The sequence below is a fragment of the Bactrocera neohumeralis genome, chromosome 6 (genome assembly GCF_024586455.1).
Source record: "Bactrocera neohumeralis isolate Rockhampton chromosome 6, APGP_CSIRO_Bneo_wtdbg2-racon-allhic-juicebox.fasta_v2, whole genome shotgun sequence".
Taxonomy (NCBI): domain Eukaryota; kingdom Metazoa; phylum Arthropoda; class Insecta; order Diptera; family Tephritidae; genus Bactrocera; species Bactrocera neohumeralis.
In genome coordinates this window covers 41,234,070-41,248,957 of record NC_065923.1, presented here as the reverse complement: position 1 = coordinate 41,248,957, position 14,888 = coordinate 41,234,070, and the positions used below count along the sequence as shown (strand labels likewise).

Genomic DNA, 14,888 nt, shown 5'->3' with positions numbered 1-14,888 from the left:
ACATAGGCTTATGAGTTTGACATGCAAGCAACTCAAAAATCAGCAGAATGCAGGGGAAAATAAATTTGTTTTTTTCCATATTCGTGATTTGGTGGATCATAAATTCGTTCCGGAGGGTCGAACGGTCAATAAGCAGTTCTATTTGGCCGCATCGAGACGTTTGCGTGAGAATATTCGTCGAAAACGGCCGAAATTGTGAAAGAACTATTCATGGATGATTTTTTCTTGTTCCTCAAAATGAAATTGTCGCTCCGTGGAACCCGTTTTCAGTCGATCGAAGATATAAAACAAAAATCCATCTCAAAAAGTGCTTATGAAAAGGGTTTAGAGGACCGGAAAAACCGTTGGCAAAAGTGTATTACATCTGGTGGGGATAACTTTGAAGGCGACACAGAATATTTATGAATAATTAAATATTTTGCGTTTTATTTACAATTTCCGGATACTTTTTTTCAGAAGAATTGTGTGAGATAAGTAAAATATAAGAAGAAAACTTAAAACTCTGAATTAAGAATACAAGAGTAAATTGAGTTGAATCGGGTCATATCCCTTGTCTGCTGGACTGTTTGAATGTTAACATTAGACATCGATAAACTTTTATCGATATTTTTACGATTAGAGTTACGAAGTTTAGTATTTCTTGTTCATATCCTGTAATCATATGCAATTGCGTTGTATGTAACGGAATTTAATTTTACAACAAGCTTACATAAATAATATATCAAGAAAATAGATCACACATAAAATTTATTAAGTGTATAATTTGGCTGTATTGTTTCGTACACACCGCAAAATACGAACAACGAAGCCCATCACCCACAGCCATATGGCGAACGTTACAGACTATTGATGATTTGATACAGCCTCTACAACTACTTAACGGTATACGAATATTGTATTCCGAATTTATTTGGTAGTCGAAAAAGTCTTTTCGTATTTTGTCAATATATGTCGTTGCACTCGCATATCTTCAGTGCTGCCAATCACATTGTGCCACATCATATAGTGTTGGTAAGGTGAGATTTTAAGCTTCATTTAACTAAAAAAAATTAAATTCGGGGAAGTTGAAAAAAAGTTATAGCTGTTCAAAAATATGTGAAAATAATGAAGAAATTAGCTATACATATTTTGAATTTTTTTTTTATAAAAAAGGGAAGAATGCCACGCAAGCCACCAATGAAACTTGTGAAATTTACGGAGACGATGTTGTATCAGTTCGTACAGCACAACAATGGTTCGCTCGCTTCCGCTCTGTAATTTCGAAATTTCGATTTACACTGTTGAAAGTTTTACTCTGATGGAATAATGCCTCTAGCGGAAATATGGCAAAAAGTGGTCGACCAAAATGTTTATTTAATTATTAGTATAAATAAAAAAAATAAGTTGAAGTTTGATTAGAAATACGAAAAGACTTTTTGGACTACCCAATATATTGTTTAAGTTAGTTGTAATGGCACATTTTTTCTAAATTTATTTGTAGAATGTTGCCGAATTGAGATTTCTCGGCCAGAAAAAATGTCGGGCCCGTTTCGACTTCTTTGAACCGATTTGTCATGGAAATAAGATAGCAATGCGTCAGTAACTGTTAATTTAGAAAACGCAAACGTCATACTATTAATATAAGAGCCCTCTGCTGGTTAAAGATAACACTAGTTTACAGTACATTTGTTGCCGAAGAAATTTTAGCTGTTGCTGACTACATATAATATGCTATTTCCAAAAATATAATTTAAATATTTTTATCAGCTCTAGTTTCAGAGTTTCAGCTATGTAGGTATTACACAGAAAAAAACATGAATTTATTAAGAAAAATTTTATTAGGAAATATAATTAATCATTAAGTTCTAAAAAACTTCGTTTTAGAGCTCTTCTCCGATGTGTAGACTTTGGAAAATGACGTATTAGAGATCAACAATAGTCAGACATCTTATTTGTTTTCCAGAAACCCTGATAGCGCTCTTCCATGACGCGTAAGTCTTGATGCATACGCTCTCCCTGCTCTTCGCTCATATCTCCTAAATTTTCCGGAAACCTCTCTAGGTGACTATGGAGGAAGTGGCGTTTTATACTCACATTGCATCCCATATTTTTTAATTGTAGCAGAAGGTCTTCTACAAGTTCAATATAATTTTCAGATTTTTTATTTCCGAGAAAATTCTGCATCACAGACACGAATGCTGTCCAAGCCTTTAGTTCTGACTCAGTCATAGAATTTCTAACTTGAGTATCTTTCGTAAGTTGTCTAATTTGGGGGCCATCAAAAATTCCGGCTTTAATCTTTTCCATAGTGAGCTGAGGAAATTTTTGGCAAATGTAAGAAAAGCAGTTCCCATCTTTATCTAGTGATTTTACAAACTGTTTCATGATGCCCAGTTTTATATGTAATGGTGGAAGGGTAATTTTGTTACGAGCTACTAATGAATTGTGGACTATATTGTGCTTTCCAGGCTCCATTTTTTCTCTCAAGGGCCAGTTTTTTCTCACCCAATGCTCTTGTTTAGCTCTACTGTCCCAAAGACATATAAAACAGGGAAACTTGGTATAAACACTTTGTTGACCGAGAAGAATGTTGACCATTTTGAAATCGACACAAATTTGCAACTCATGGTCATTGTATTTTATTTTGTTCAAGACTAGCGAAATGTTACAATATTCCTCCTTTAACTTTGTACTGTGGACAATAGGTTCCCCAGCGTATTTATTTCCATTATGTAATAGAATACATTTAAGGCTACGTTTTGAGCTGTTAATGAATAAACGCCAGCCGTTTGGTTCGTATCGCTTCAAGCCCATTTTTATCAACAAGTTTTTGATATCTGAACAAAAGGTGATGCCGTTTTCTTCGGAAAAATAACGCCGTAATTCTGCATCTCTTTCACATTTCAAATTTGACATGGATTACTGCTTAAGGTAATAACATAATCTCCCAAAAAATTGTCCAGATCGGATTACTATACAAATACTACAAACCATATACTACAATACATACAAACTGGACACATAGTTATTAAAAGAAATGCACCTGTGAAAGGTATATTAGCTTCGGTGCAGCCGAAGTTAACGTTTTTTCTTGTTTTTACATATATCTTTACGAGCCAAACAATATTTATTATCTCCTTGGCTGCGAGATGCTTCTTAAATCAAGTCTAAGCCATGACAAAATTATAGAAGTCATGTCCTAAAAGCAAAAATTTATTAAAAATAATTGTATTGTTTTGTATTGTTTTGCTTTCTGATTCAAAAACAAAAATTTCAAAGTCTTCAACCAATCAAAATGCGTTTTTAAGTGATAAGTGAAACCGAATAGTTTGTACATCAAACAAAAATACATCAAAAACAAGAAAAAACGTTAACTTTGGTTGCACCGCAGCTAATGTACCCTTCACAGATTACATTGGTGCCTTAGAAAATAATTTATACCAAATTTCGTAAATATATCTTGTCAAATGCAAAAGTTTTCCATACAAGAACTTGATTCCGATCGTTCAGTTTGTATGGCAGCTATATGCTGTAGTTAACCGATCTGACCAATTTCTTCGGTGATTATATTGTTGCCTTAAAAAACAATCTATACCAAATTTGGTGAAGATACATTGTCAAATGTGAAAGTTTTCCATACAAGAACTTGATTCCGATCGAGCAAATGAGCAGCTTCTTGAAGAGAAAATGACGTAGGCAAAATTTCAAAAGGATATCTTAAAAACTGAGGGACTAGTTCGTATAAATACAGACAGACGGACATGGCTAAATCGACTCAGCTCAACATACTGATCATTTATATACATATATACTTTATAGGGTCTCCGACGCTTCCTTCTGGGTGTTACAAACTTCGTGACAAACTTAATATACCCTGTTCAGGGTATAAAAATGTAAACAGAAAATTCATGAGAAAAACAAAAGACAACTGATCTTGACATTATGGATACAAACACATATTTTGTAAGATGAAGCACGCTCCGTATCAACACAACTTTCTATATTTGAATCATTGTGTAGGCAATTAAAATCATGCAGTACAGATTTTTTTGCTATATAATACCCGAGACAGACATGTAGTAGTAACAATACCAAAGGTATCATGGTATTCTGTTTACTACTTTGGTGACACACATGGCAATGTAGTAAACTGAAATACTACCTTTGTTTCATAGGCATTAAATATTAAAAAAAAATGTAAACAATAAATATGTAGTTGTGTGTTATTGAAAAAAAGTGCAATTATTTAAAATACTCTAAAGTTAATATATTTTCATCGCAAAAAAGCGATTTGGTTAAAGTCTCTCTAAAATCCTCATATTAAATGAGGCATTTCCTGCTTTTTCGGAAAAAAAATTGTGAAACATTTTTTGTTTTCCATTTCATTAATTAATTTTTTAAGTCATTTTGAGAGAATATTTCGAAGAGCTTTTGTGTAAAAGCTTTCAGCAAAGTTTTTTACCTTTTTTTAGCTGTGTTTATACAAATACCACAATGAAACATCGCAGTATTGTTACCAGCAAAATACTACATTGCTCATATGGTATTTTGCTGGTATTTGGTGACACACAAGTGGTATTTGTACCATATATGGTATTGTTACTACATGTCTGTCTCAGGTGTAAGACGTTTTGTATTTTCTATTTTGACAGTTATTTCAGATTTGAACCATTCACAATAATAAAAGTTGTTTTAAAACGGTAAAAGAAACTTGGTAGCACCGATTTCCATGTATCCATTAACAACGAAGCGAAGAAAGCATATGGCATGCTAGAATGAACACTTTGCTTTCCGGTCTTCTCTTTAATAAAAATGGCGATTTTTGCTTAGCAAAACGTAAACAGATGAGAGCTGCCTAACATTTTGCTTCCGTTTGCTTTGTTTCCCCTCAATTATACTCGTTTCATTCAAATTTTTTAATTATTAAGTCTATTTTAAAAATTTATGAAAGTGATTGCATGTTTCACAGTTTCTCTAAGTTGCTTCTTCTTATTTTTGTTTACATAGTATATGTATGACGTCGCTTATTGCAATTGTGCGCCTATCATGCACATTTCGATTAGAGAGCTGCGTTTAGCTCGATAACGGGCGTTGTAATAGTGAAATGCTGACCGCTGTTAGTGGCTTCGTCGGCATGCACTTTTATCCATAAGTATGTATGTATTTTATGCACGTGTGCTTGAATTTGGCGCCAATTTTTATAATGCACGGCATCTAGACGATTTGAAGTTCTTGATTTGTTTTAGTCTCGCGTAGAAGAACAAGTGAATAAGACCTGCATTCAACTGCACTTTAGTAAGTTCGCTTAAACATCTGTATCTGTGTGAACGTGAAAAGTGTTTCTGTATTCTACGTACATATATACCATATATTTTATTTATCTTAGAATTTGGCAACGAAATTGTTGTTTACATATTCTTGACCTTCGAGAAAACACTTTGCAGCGAATCAGCGCATTTTTTGACTTTCCATTTAATTTCGTTTGTTATTATATACATATGTTTAGGTATGTGAATGTATATATATATATGTATGTTAGTGTATATGTATGTATATAACAAGTGTCTTTTATTGCAATGTTAACGTTAGATATATACAAAATTAATAATATGTTAAGCAAAAATTTTATATAAATTAATATATTATATGATTTGATCATATGACTTAGTTACCTTATAATGTATAGCACAAATTTAACATATTGTTGACGTCAAGTGGAAAGTTGAGTCTTTATGCACACCCTAATGTATATATGTATACATGTGTATGCTGCATAGCAACGTTGAGAAGAATCGCTCACACACAATAAAAAAATGAGAGGAAAAATAATTTACGGTAGTTTTTAGGTCTGTAAGAGGAAGGGGAGGAGTGCGTAAATTTTTTAGGGTTAAAAACGGATCCTCTCCATTTTACGACAAACCTACGTGTCATTTATAAAAAATTGTACAGCACAGTTATACTACTGTGAGCAAAAAGTAGTAAGACTTTTCAATTTTAATTTCACGCGAAAACCCATTCTTCGAGATATTTCTTTTCTAAATTGGTATGAGTGTTAGTGACATCTGTGCCAAATGTCACATCAATGAATCATTTGTGTTGCGTATACGATATTATTTCGGAAGTACATAAAGTGTATTCGGCGATATTTACGATGAATGAAATTATTTAGCAAAGAAGTTCCATTAAATTTTGTGTGTGGAATCAAATTTCTGTATGTCATGAGCAAGCGTTTTTGATTAGTACAAGTTATTTAAAGAGGGTCGAGAACGTTCAGGACGGCCATCGCCTGATTTAGCTCCGCGTGACTTCTGGCTATTCGGTTTTGAGTAAATTGAAGACATTAAACGTGAATCGGTATAGAGGGCTATTCCGAAAATTGACTTTAATAAATGCTCCGAGGATTGGAAAAAATGTTGACACAAGTGTATTGGGTCCAAGGAAGATTACCTTGAAGAATGAACTAAGAATTTCAAAATTAATAAAAAAATGATAAAAAAATTGAAAACTTTTGTGTTCACAACGTTTTCACATAACCCTAAAATTAATGTGGAAATTAAAATAACGAAGTTTTTGGCTTATATTTTTTGCAAACTTCTTTTATTTAATGAAATTTGTGGTAAACTATTTCGAAAACATGGAGTAATTGTGGAATTAAAATATTTTTTCCGCCCTATTATGACTAGATATCGAAAGTAAACCCTATTTTCAGTCGAAAATTCTCATTTTATAACCATCTAACCTTTTTGCATAGTAACCAAAGTTCTGCCGGAAACAAATAAACCCTTAAAAATAGTTATGTTAGGGTATAATACAAGTAGACCTTAGATCGCGGTGCAGTCCTCATTTATTTATCCTATCTTAACTGCATGAATTGTGTAGCTAATAATTTTCGGATGTATTGGTATATTTGCAGGAATAATGAATTTAAAAAAACTTGAATGGCTCCTTATTGGGTGATAACTTGATGGTTACCTCTTGTCGTTTTGAAATCGATTTTGATGGTGGCCACTTGCTAATGGAAGAATTATGTAACTTCATTCAAAACACATGCACTTTCTTCTAGTTTTCTTTTTTTTAAACCTTTTCCTTTATCAGTATTTTCGTCCTTACTGCTGATCAAAACCGTCGGCTGTATTTTGTTAATAGGCTTTAGTTCATATAAAAAGTTTATAAAGTAAATTGACATTTTTGTGAGCGAATTTAATGAAAACAAATTCATTTACGGTTAAGGAAAATTATCGATTATGGGATTTTTTTCCATATGAAGTTCACCAAGAAAAACACAAATTTGTGAACTTTTCCATGGCGAATGACGTTCACGGGAAGTTTACGATAAGACTGAATGTATTCACTAAGTTTGGGTGGTAAAGCTTTACTAGTTGAAGAGATATGGACAATCAAAAAGTGAGAAGGGATGATCACACTCAGTTTTTAACAATTGAAGTTTTTTCTCCATACTTTCACCTACACCCACTTGTATCATACACACATAGTATGAAATGATATCGGCTATTGATTGACATATACATACATATGTATATGCATAAAATTAAAATAAAATCATTCGACATTTGCGAGTATTTGTTTTAATTTTTTTCAGGTTTATACGAATATAGATTTAAATACATTTAGCAACATTATGAATAAGCCTCTTATTGGTCTGCTGTGTATTGATCGTAAGGATAGTATGAGCCCCGACGTTTGCAGTTACATTGATGAAAAGAATGTCAAATATTTGGAAGATGCGGGAGCTGGTGTTGTGCCTATTTGGTATGTCATATTTTTAAAAATTTTATTGAAAGAACTATAAATTTTGTTTTTATTTTACTCCTCCTTCATAAACTGCTATACAAATTTACGTGCTAAAAAAGGATCAATAGAACTGCCGACTATTATGAGGACATATTAAGCAAAATAAATGGGTGAGTAACGAATTCACGGAACTAGATTCATATCATTTCCACACTTTAAGGAAAATTTGGGTTTACTTACAGAAATCTATGTTTTTATCGATTTAAATACTAAATAAAGATTTTTCTTACGCAGCGTTCTTCTGCCTGGTGGTGCGGTATTTGTCAATGAACACGATCCTGCTCGCGTGGACTTAACAAATTATTGTGTTACTGCCACTATGAATATTATACGGATAGCTCAGAAATTGCATAAGAAAGGTATTAATCTACCGATTTGGGGAACATGTCTAGGCTTTCAGCTTTTAGTACTCTACACAACCCATTTGGCGGATGCACCTTACGGCACTGATGTGCGCGACAAATGCGAGTTCATGAATTGCTTTTTATCAGTGGAATTTTTACCAGGTGATTTTAATCAGTTATAATCAGTACATATTTATAGAACTGCACATTAAAACTTGAAGTAAAAGCCACATATGTATATAACCAAAAAATCTATAAACATTACGTAGGTTGCCTTTTATATTTTGCGATTTGACAACTCAAGTATTGCAATCTGGCGACTCACAACTTTGTCGTAAAGTTTGACATTTTTGTCACATACTCAAAACGTTTTGAAATACGAGCGCTATTTGCGTTGTTTACAGTTACTTAAAATTTTCATCTCAGCCAAAATATGGAATTAAATCGCGAACATTTTTGCGCGGTTTTTTCAAAACTTTCGGCGTAGGTTATCTCAGCAACAGTGCTTCGATGAACTTAATTTAGTTTTTGCAAATACAGCCCAGCTAAAGACCAGTGTTTATCGATGGTATAGTGAATACAATTGGGTTCGTAGATCACTTCAACACGAATTTCGTGAATGTCGTCCAAAACCAGTTCTTGTTTCCAAGGCTGTTGATGCTGTGTGCAAACTGATATTGCAAGATCTTTATGTGACTATAGACATTAGCGGGACTATCATAAATTCAATATTGCATTAACATTTGATTGTATAAAAAAATTTTCACATGGACTCTCACACAATTTGTTGATAGTTAAAAGAAGACTTCCGTGTGATTGGTCGAGGGAAATGTTAAAAAAATGCGACAAAAAATATGACAGGTGATGAACCGTGGATTTATAAGTATGAGCTTTTCCTCACGACAATGCGAGTTTTCACACATCGATTGAAATAACTGCATTTTTGAACACTTAAAAAGTCGATTTGATGAGTAATCCACCGTAAAGTCTTGACTCGGCACCTAATGACTTCATTTTATTCCCGTACGGGAAAAAATTAATTAAGAAGTCATCGTTTTCCGAGACTTGTAAAGGCGAACACATGTTTTGGAGATACCTCGATTAGAGTGGAAAAAGTGCTGCATGTAAAAGTGTTTTGATAGAATAAACCACGTCCAGCACGTCGCGAAGAAAATGTAGCGGCCGTAGCTGATAGTGTACAAGAAGACCATGGAAAGTCGATACGGCGCCGTTCGCAGCAACTCGCACTAACGTATGGAACGACTTGGCGCGTTTTACCTCAAGATCTTAAATTGAAAACGTAGAAGATATAGATGGGGTATGAACTGAAGCCTCAAGACTTTCCCAAGCGACACTTGGACTCTTGAAAAGTTCCAAGAAGATCCGACGTTTTCGAGCCAAATTTTGTTCAGCGATAAGGCCCATTTCTGGCTCAATGGGAATGTAAATAAGCAAAATTGCCGCATTTGGGACGAAGAAAAATAAACGGTTGGGTGTTGTTTGTGGGCCGGTGAAAAATCGGTCCATTTTTTTTTTTTGTTTTTTGTTTAATAAAATTGAAAAAGGTAATTAATTACAATTACAATTTATATATACATATATATATATATATATAGCACTAGCGGTTAAGCCATCAGCTTATCGGTCCATATTTCTTCAAAAATGATGACGGTGAGAACGTAACCGTCAATCGTGCCATTATAACCGACTATTTGATGCCTGGAATTGAAGTTCGTGATCTCGGCGACACGTTTTGGGTCAGTCTATTGGCCATCAAAATCGTGTGATATCGCACCGTAAGACCTTTTCCTGTCTGAATAAGTCTAAAGTCTATGCGGAAAATTCCGTCTCGATTCATTAGCGAAACATTACGAGTGTCATTCGCCAGTTACGAGTCGAAATACTTAAACGAGTCATCGAAAATTGGATTTAGCGGATGGACCATCTAAGATGTAGCCGCGGCCGATATTTGATAGAGATAATCTTAAAAAGATAAAAGCCGAAGAATGTTGTTCCGAATGATAATAAACATTCTCCATTAAATTGGAAGTTTTTGGGTTTTTTCTTTGAAAAAGTAGGATATCTAGAAATGGACAAACCCTTAATGTGTTAAAAACATAAGGAGAATTTGAGTTTTTTGAAAAAAAAAAAATGTTTACTCATTTGTTCTCATTAATTTAGTCGCCTTAAAAGCAATCCCCATCTGATATTATGCACATATGTCAAAATACTTCCGACTGCAAGATTCTCTTTATTTTTGGAAATAGGAAAAAAACACACAGAACCATGTCTAGCGATGATGGAGACTTGGGCATCGTTTCAGTATTGTTTTTAGCCAAGAATTCATGAAAAATAATCATAAAAACAGGTCGAATCTTAGCGGGCAATTGGGCTTTTCAAACTTGCGAAACTACCGTAATTTTTTAAGCACAACTTGTAATAATTTCTTACAGATTTTCGTGACTCACGACTTTTTGCCGATTTACCTGTTGAAGTAGAGAGCATTATGAAGAACAAACCATTCGGTCACCATCGCCATATGTATTGCGTAAGCCTTAAGGTAATGATAGCTACAATTAATTACTTTTCTTTTCAACTCATTTCAATTTAAAACCTTATGGCTCTCAAAATAGTCCAAAGTGTAGAACTGTTTTCCACTAACTGTTTGTTTAAAAATTTTCCATAAAGACAGCAGAAAGTTTCAATGATGTGTGGCATATATTGGCGAAAAACGAGGACGCGAAGGGCTTAGAATTTGCTTCCATTATCGAACATCGCAGGTACTCGTAATTGCATGCTTACTGTGAATTAATTTTTAATTCCTACAAAACTGTCCACTTTTAGATATCCGTTTTTTGGATCGCAATTTCATCCAGAATCGGAATGCTCGTCAGAATGCAACAAGGTAAAAGTGTACTTGGCGAAGTTTTTTGTGGATCAATGTCGGAGCTGTGGCAATCGTTTCGAAAGTGATGAGGAAGTGCGGCGTCATTTAATACAAAATTTCCCTGTTACCATTTCTGGGAAGTCTACTGTACGAGTATTTCGCGACTCCGTCGATTACCCTCAAAAAGAGAATCTACAAATATTTCCGGTGAAGTCACTCTAATGTTTATAGCGTGTTTGAGTTTTTTATGTGATTAAATATGAAATTTTGCTGACTGTTTCTTCTACAATAAAAGCAATAGTTAAGAAAAGATAAATAAAAATATATACCTTTATATATTAATTAAATAATTTAAGTTTATAATTTAGAGATTAACTTCTGATAATGATTCTGTGGTATTTATAAAAAATGTAGCTTTAATAAATAAGAAAATAAAATAAACTCACATTTTCTCCTTTTTTCTTCAAACTATTTACTAATCGCTCAACTGTATAGATGAAGTTAGCATATACTCGTATACAGACAAATTTACTACAATCTCATAGCTGACCTCTGTGAATTCAGATCTGAAATATCAGCCGATTGAGAGTTTAGTTTTGTTTCGACTACATTCCCGACCATGAAGAAGTTCGAATAGTAATTACCCGTATGACAAACAACAAAGCAGAGGCCGATGGATTGCCGGCCCAGATATTCAAATATGGGGGGGGAAGAACTGATAAAGAGCATACATCAGCATGTCCGATGATTGGAATTTAAGTGTGCTCTGCCAAATCCACAAAAACGGAGACCCCATAATCTGCGTCAACTGCCGTGGGACAAGCTTCATCAACATCGCATATAAGGTTCTATCGAGCGTACTGTATGCAAGATTAAAACCCACCGTCAACAATCTGCTTGGACCTTATCAGTGTGGATTTAGGGCTGGAAAATCAACAACTGACCAGATATTCACCATGCGCCAAGTTTTGGAAAGGCACCGTGAAAAGTGGATCGATCACACACCATTTCTTCGTCGATTTTAAAGCTGCTTTTGACAGCATGAAAAGGAGCTGCCTTTATGCCGCGATGTTTAAATTTGGTATCTCTGCAAAACTAATACAGCTATGTAAACTGACGTTGAGCAATACCAAAAGCTCCGTCAAGATCGGGAAGAACCTCTCCGAGCCGTTCGATACCAAACGAGGTTTTAGACAAGGCGCCTTCCTTCTAAGTGACTTCTTCAACCTAAGGTGCAATCTTCTATACGAGTGTACAGCTGCTGGCGTATGCTGATGATATTGATATCATTGGCCTCAACAACCGCTTCGTTAGTTTTGCTTTCTTCAGCTTGGGCAAAGCAGCGAAGCAAATGGGTTGAGAAGTGAACAAGGCCAAGACGAAATATGTATCTCCTGTCATCAAACAAACTATTGTTGCACTCGGGTCTTGGCTCTCACGTCACTGTTGACAGCCATAACTAGACAATTCGTCTATTTTGAAACCAGTTACACCAACAACAATGTCAGCCTCGAAATTCAATACAGAATAACTTTTGCCAACAGGTGCTACTTCGGACTAACTTCTCAATGGCCTGAGAAGTAAAGTCCTCTCGACGAATAAATGCCAACTCTATAAGCCACTCATCATCCCCATCCTGCTATATGTTGCAGATGCATGGATGATGACAACAGCTGATGAGTCTTTTACAAAATCTGGGTTCGCTCCTTTTCAATGGATGCATATCGGAAGTTGATGGAATGTAATAACAACTTTTTCTGATAAGCTTTAGTGGCGTATATTAAATCACCTTCTAAAATATTTAAAGCCTGATTTGCTCATCCTTCTTACTCACCAAATTTATTTATATATGTAACTTAAAATTGTTGTGATATTTCTAAAAGGAGACAACAAACAGTTCAGCTCAGTTACATACTCTATCCCTTTAATATCTGTATTTAAGGTTTCTGAAGAGAAATTGCTTCCAAATGTCTTCCATTTCATTTGTCCTGAACTCCTATCTACCTAAAATATCTTCTGCCCGCGTTCGTGCGAATATTTCCGTAATTCATACCGCTTTCATAAAGGTGTATAATTATTTTACCGTTGTATTGTTATCTTTTTTATATTCGTGTAAAATGTGTAACTCTATATGTGCATGTGCTTATGCATTAATAATTATGACAAGTACTTTATTTAAATTACTCCGTTACACCTATTTAAGCATGCTCGCACGCGACGGTAGAAATTAGTTTGTAAAGTACACACACGCATAAATACACCCGAGAATAATGCTCGGAAAGTGGAAACCTGAATATACATACATAGGTATATTACTGTAATAAAATGTAAATGTACCGCAAGTAACGTGAGCCGCGCCGCTGAAACCGGAATTTAAGCAAGGGTATGGGTGCGGCAAGGCAACAGGTCAGGAGTTGGCAACAGCGCAAAAAGGAAGGAAATGAAAAAGTTAAGGGAGGAGATTTCTTAAACACGAAAATGTTTAACCGACGCAAGTAAGTATTAACCAGAGAGAGTGTGGCGGTGTGTGTGTGTGTGAAAAATTGTCTTTTGATTGTGCGTACTTTTCCACTTGGCGCTCAGATTGTGTCGACTTGTTGGCATGAAAAATGCCTTATCAAAATATACGTTTTTATTATTTGCCATTTTCTCGCCCTTCTCTGCCAACGCGGAAATTCACATGGCAACGATGTTGATTTGAGTGGAAATTGATTTCTTGAGACTGTTGCCGATGTTGCTAAATGTTTTAAAATAATCTTGGTTGAAATTAAAGTTGTGATATCTTTGCTATGAATTGAGTTGTATGTACATTCGTTTTTGTGGTTTTAAAGTTTTGACACACAAGCGAAAGTCAATTTAAGATGTTCATATTTTTATACTTTCGTAATACTATATTAAATTGCACATGGTATATTTTTCTTCACCTCGCAGCTGTCCGTAGCACCTAAAACTAATTATGCCAGATATCAAGTTTTATAAGATTATATTCATCGTTTCTACTGGCGTAGACACCGATATCGCGTTTATAGTCGCGTTAAGAACAGTGCGCCAGACGCTTTTTCATTTCGAGATACCAAATGCAGCCAGGTTCTTCTCCACTTGATCTCTCCAACGAAGTGGAGGTCTTGCTTTTCCTCTGCTTCCACCAGAAGAAACTGAATTGAAAACCTTCAAAGCTGGAGTGTTCCATCTGCACAAAATGATATTGTCAGTACGACCGCTGTATCTCGATTCGCTGAACTATCCCAATGTCGCCGTAAATCTCGTAAAGATCATCATTTTGTCGACTGCGGCATTCGCTGTTTTCAATGCTCAAAGAACACTCTTAAGACCGACTCATCAGCTGATGTTATTGTCCATGCCTCCGCACCATATAGCAAGGCGGGAATACTGAGGGACTTGAAGAGTTTGCTCTTTGTTCGTCGAAAAAGGAATTTACTTTTCAATTGCCCACTCTGTTCAAAGTAGTATCTGTTGGCAAGAGTGATCCTGCGTTGGATTTCAAATCTTATGTTGTTGTTAATGTTAATACTGGTTCCAAGATAGACGAAATTATCATCGACTTCAAAGTTATGACTGTCAACAGTGACGTGCAGAACTAACGGCCAATTGAGGCCAATGATATTAATATGATCACTATACACCAGCAGCTGTACACTCTTATAGAAGATTGTACCTTCCTATTCAGTGTAGCTTGAATTATTTTCTCTAGCAGTAAATTGAAGAAATCGCACGGTAGGTGTCTGAATCTCGTTTGATATCGAACAGCTCGGTGAGGTCCTTCCCGATCCTCACGGAGCTTTTGGTGTTGCTCATCGTCAGCTTATACTCGTACAACCATATTAGCTTTGCGGGTATACCACGTT

At 35.0% G+C, this 14,888-nt stretch overlaps 1 protein-coding gene and 1 long non-coding RNA gene across 2 annotated transcripts; both read left to right on the top strand.

The window, feature by feature from the left end:
- Positions 1-5,014: 5,014 nt before the first annotated feature.
- LOC126763512 (gamma-glutamyl hydrolase) lies at positions 5,015-11,480 on the top strand. Its single transcript, XM_050481074.1, has 7 exons — positions 5,015-5,274; positions 7,580-7,749; positions 7,851-7,901; positions 8,026-8,297; positions 10,589-10,695; positions 10,824-10,915; positions 10,980-11,480. The coding sequence occupies exons 2-7, from the start codon at positions 7,619-7,621 to the stop codon at positions 11,242-11,244; spliced, it is 918 nt and encodes a 305-aa protein (XP_050337031.1). The 5' UTR covers positions 5,015-5,274; positions 7,580-7,618; the 3' UTR covers positions 11,245-11,480.
- On the top strand, positions 8,304-10,270 carry LOC126763515 (uncharacterized). The gene is made up of 2 exons (XR_007667623.1): positions 8,304-9,680; positions 9,812-10,270. It is a non-coding gene; the product is annotated as an uncharacterized LOC126763515 (long non-coding RNA).
- Positions 11,481-14,888: the final 3,408 nt, after the last annotated feature.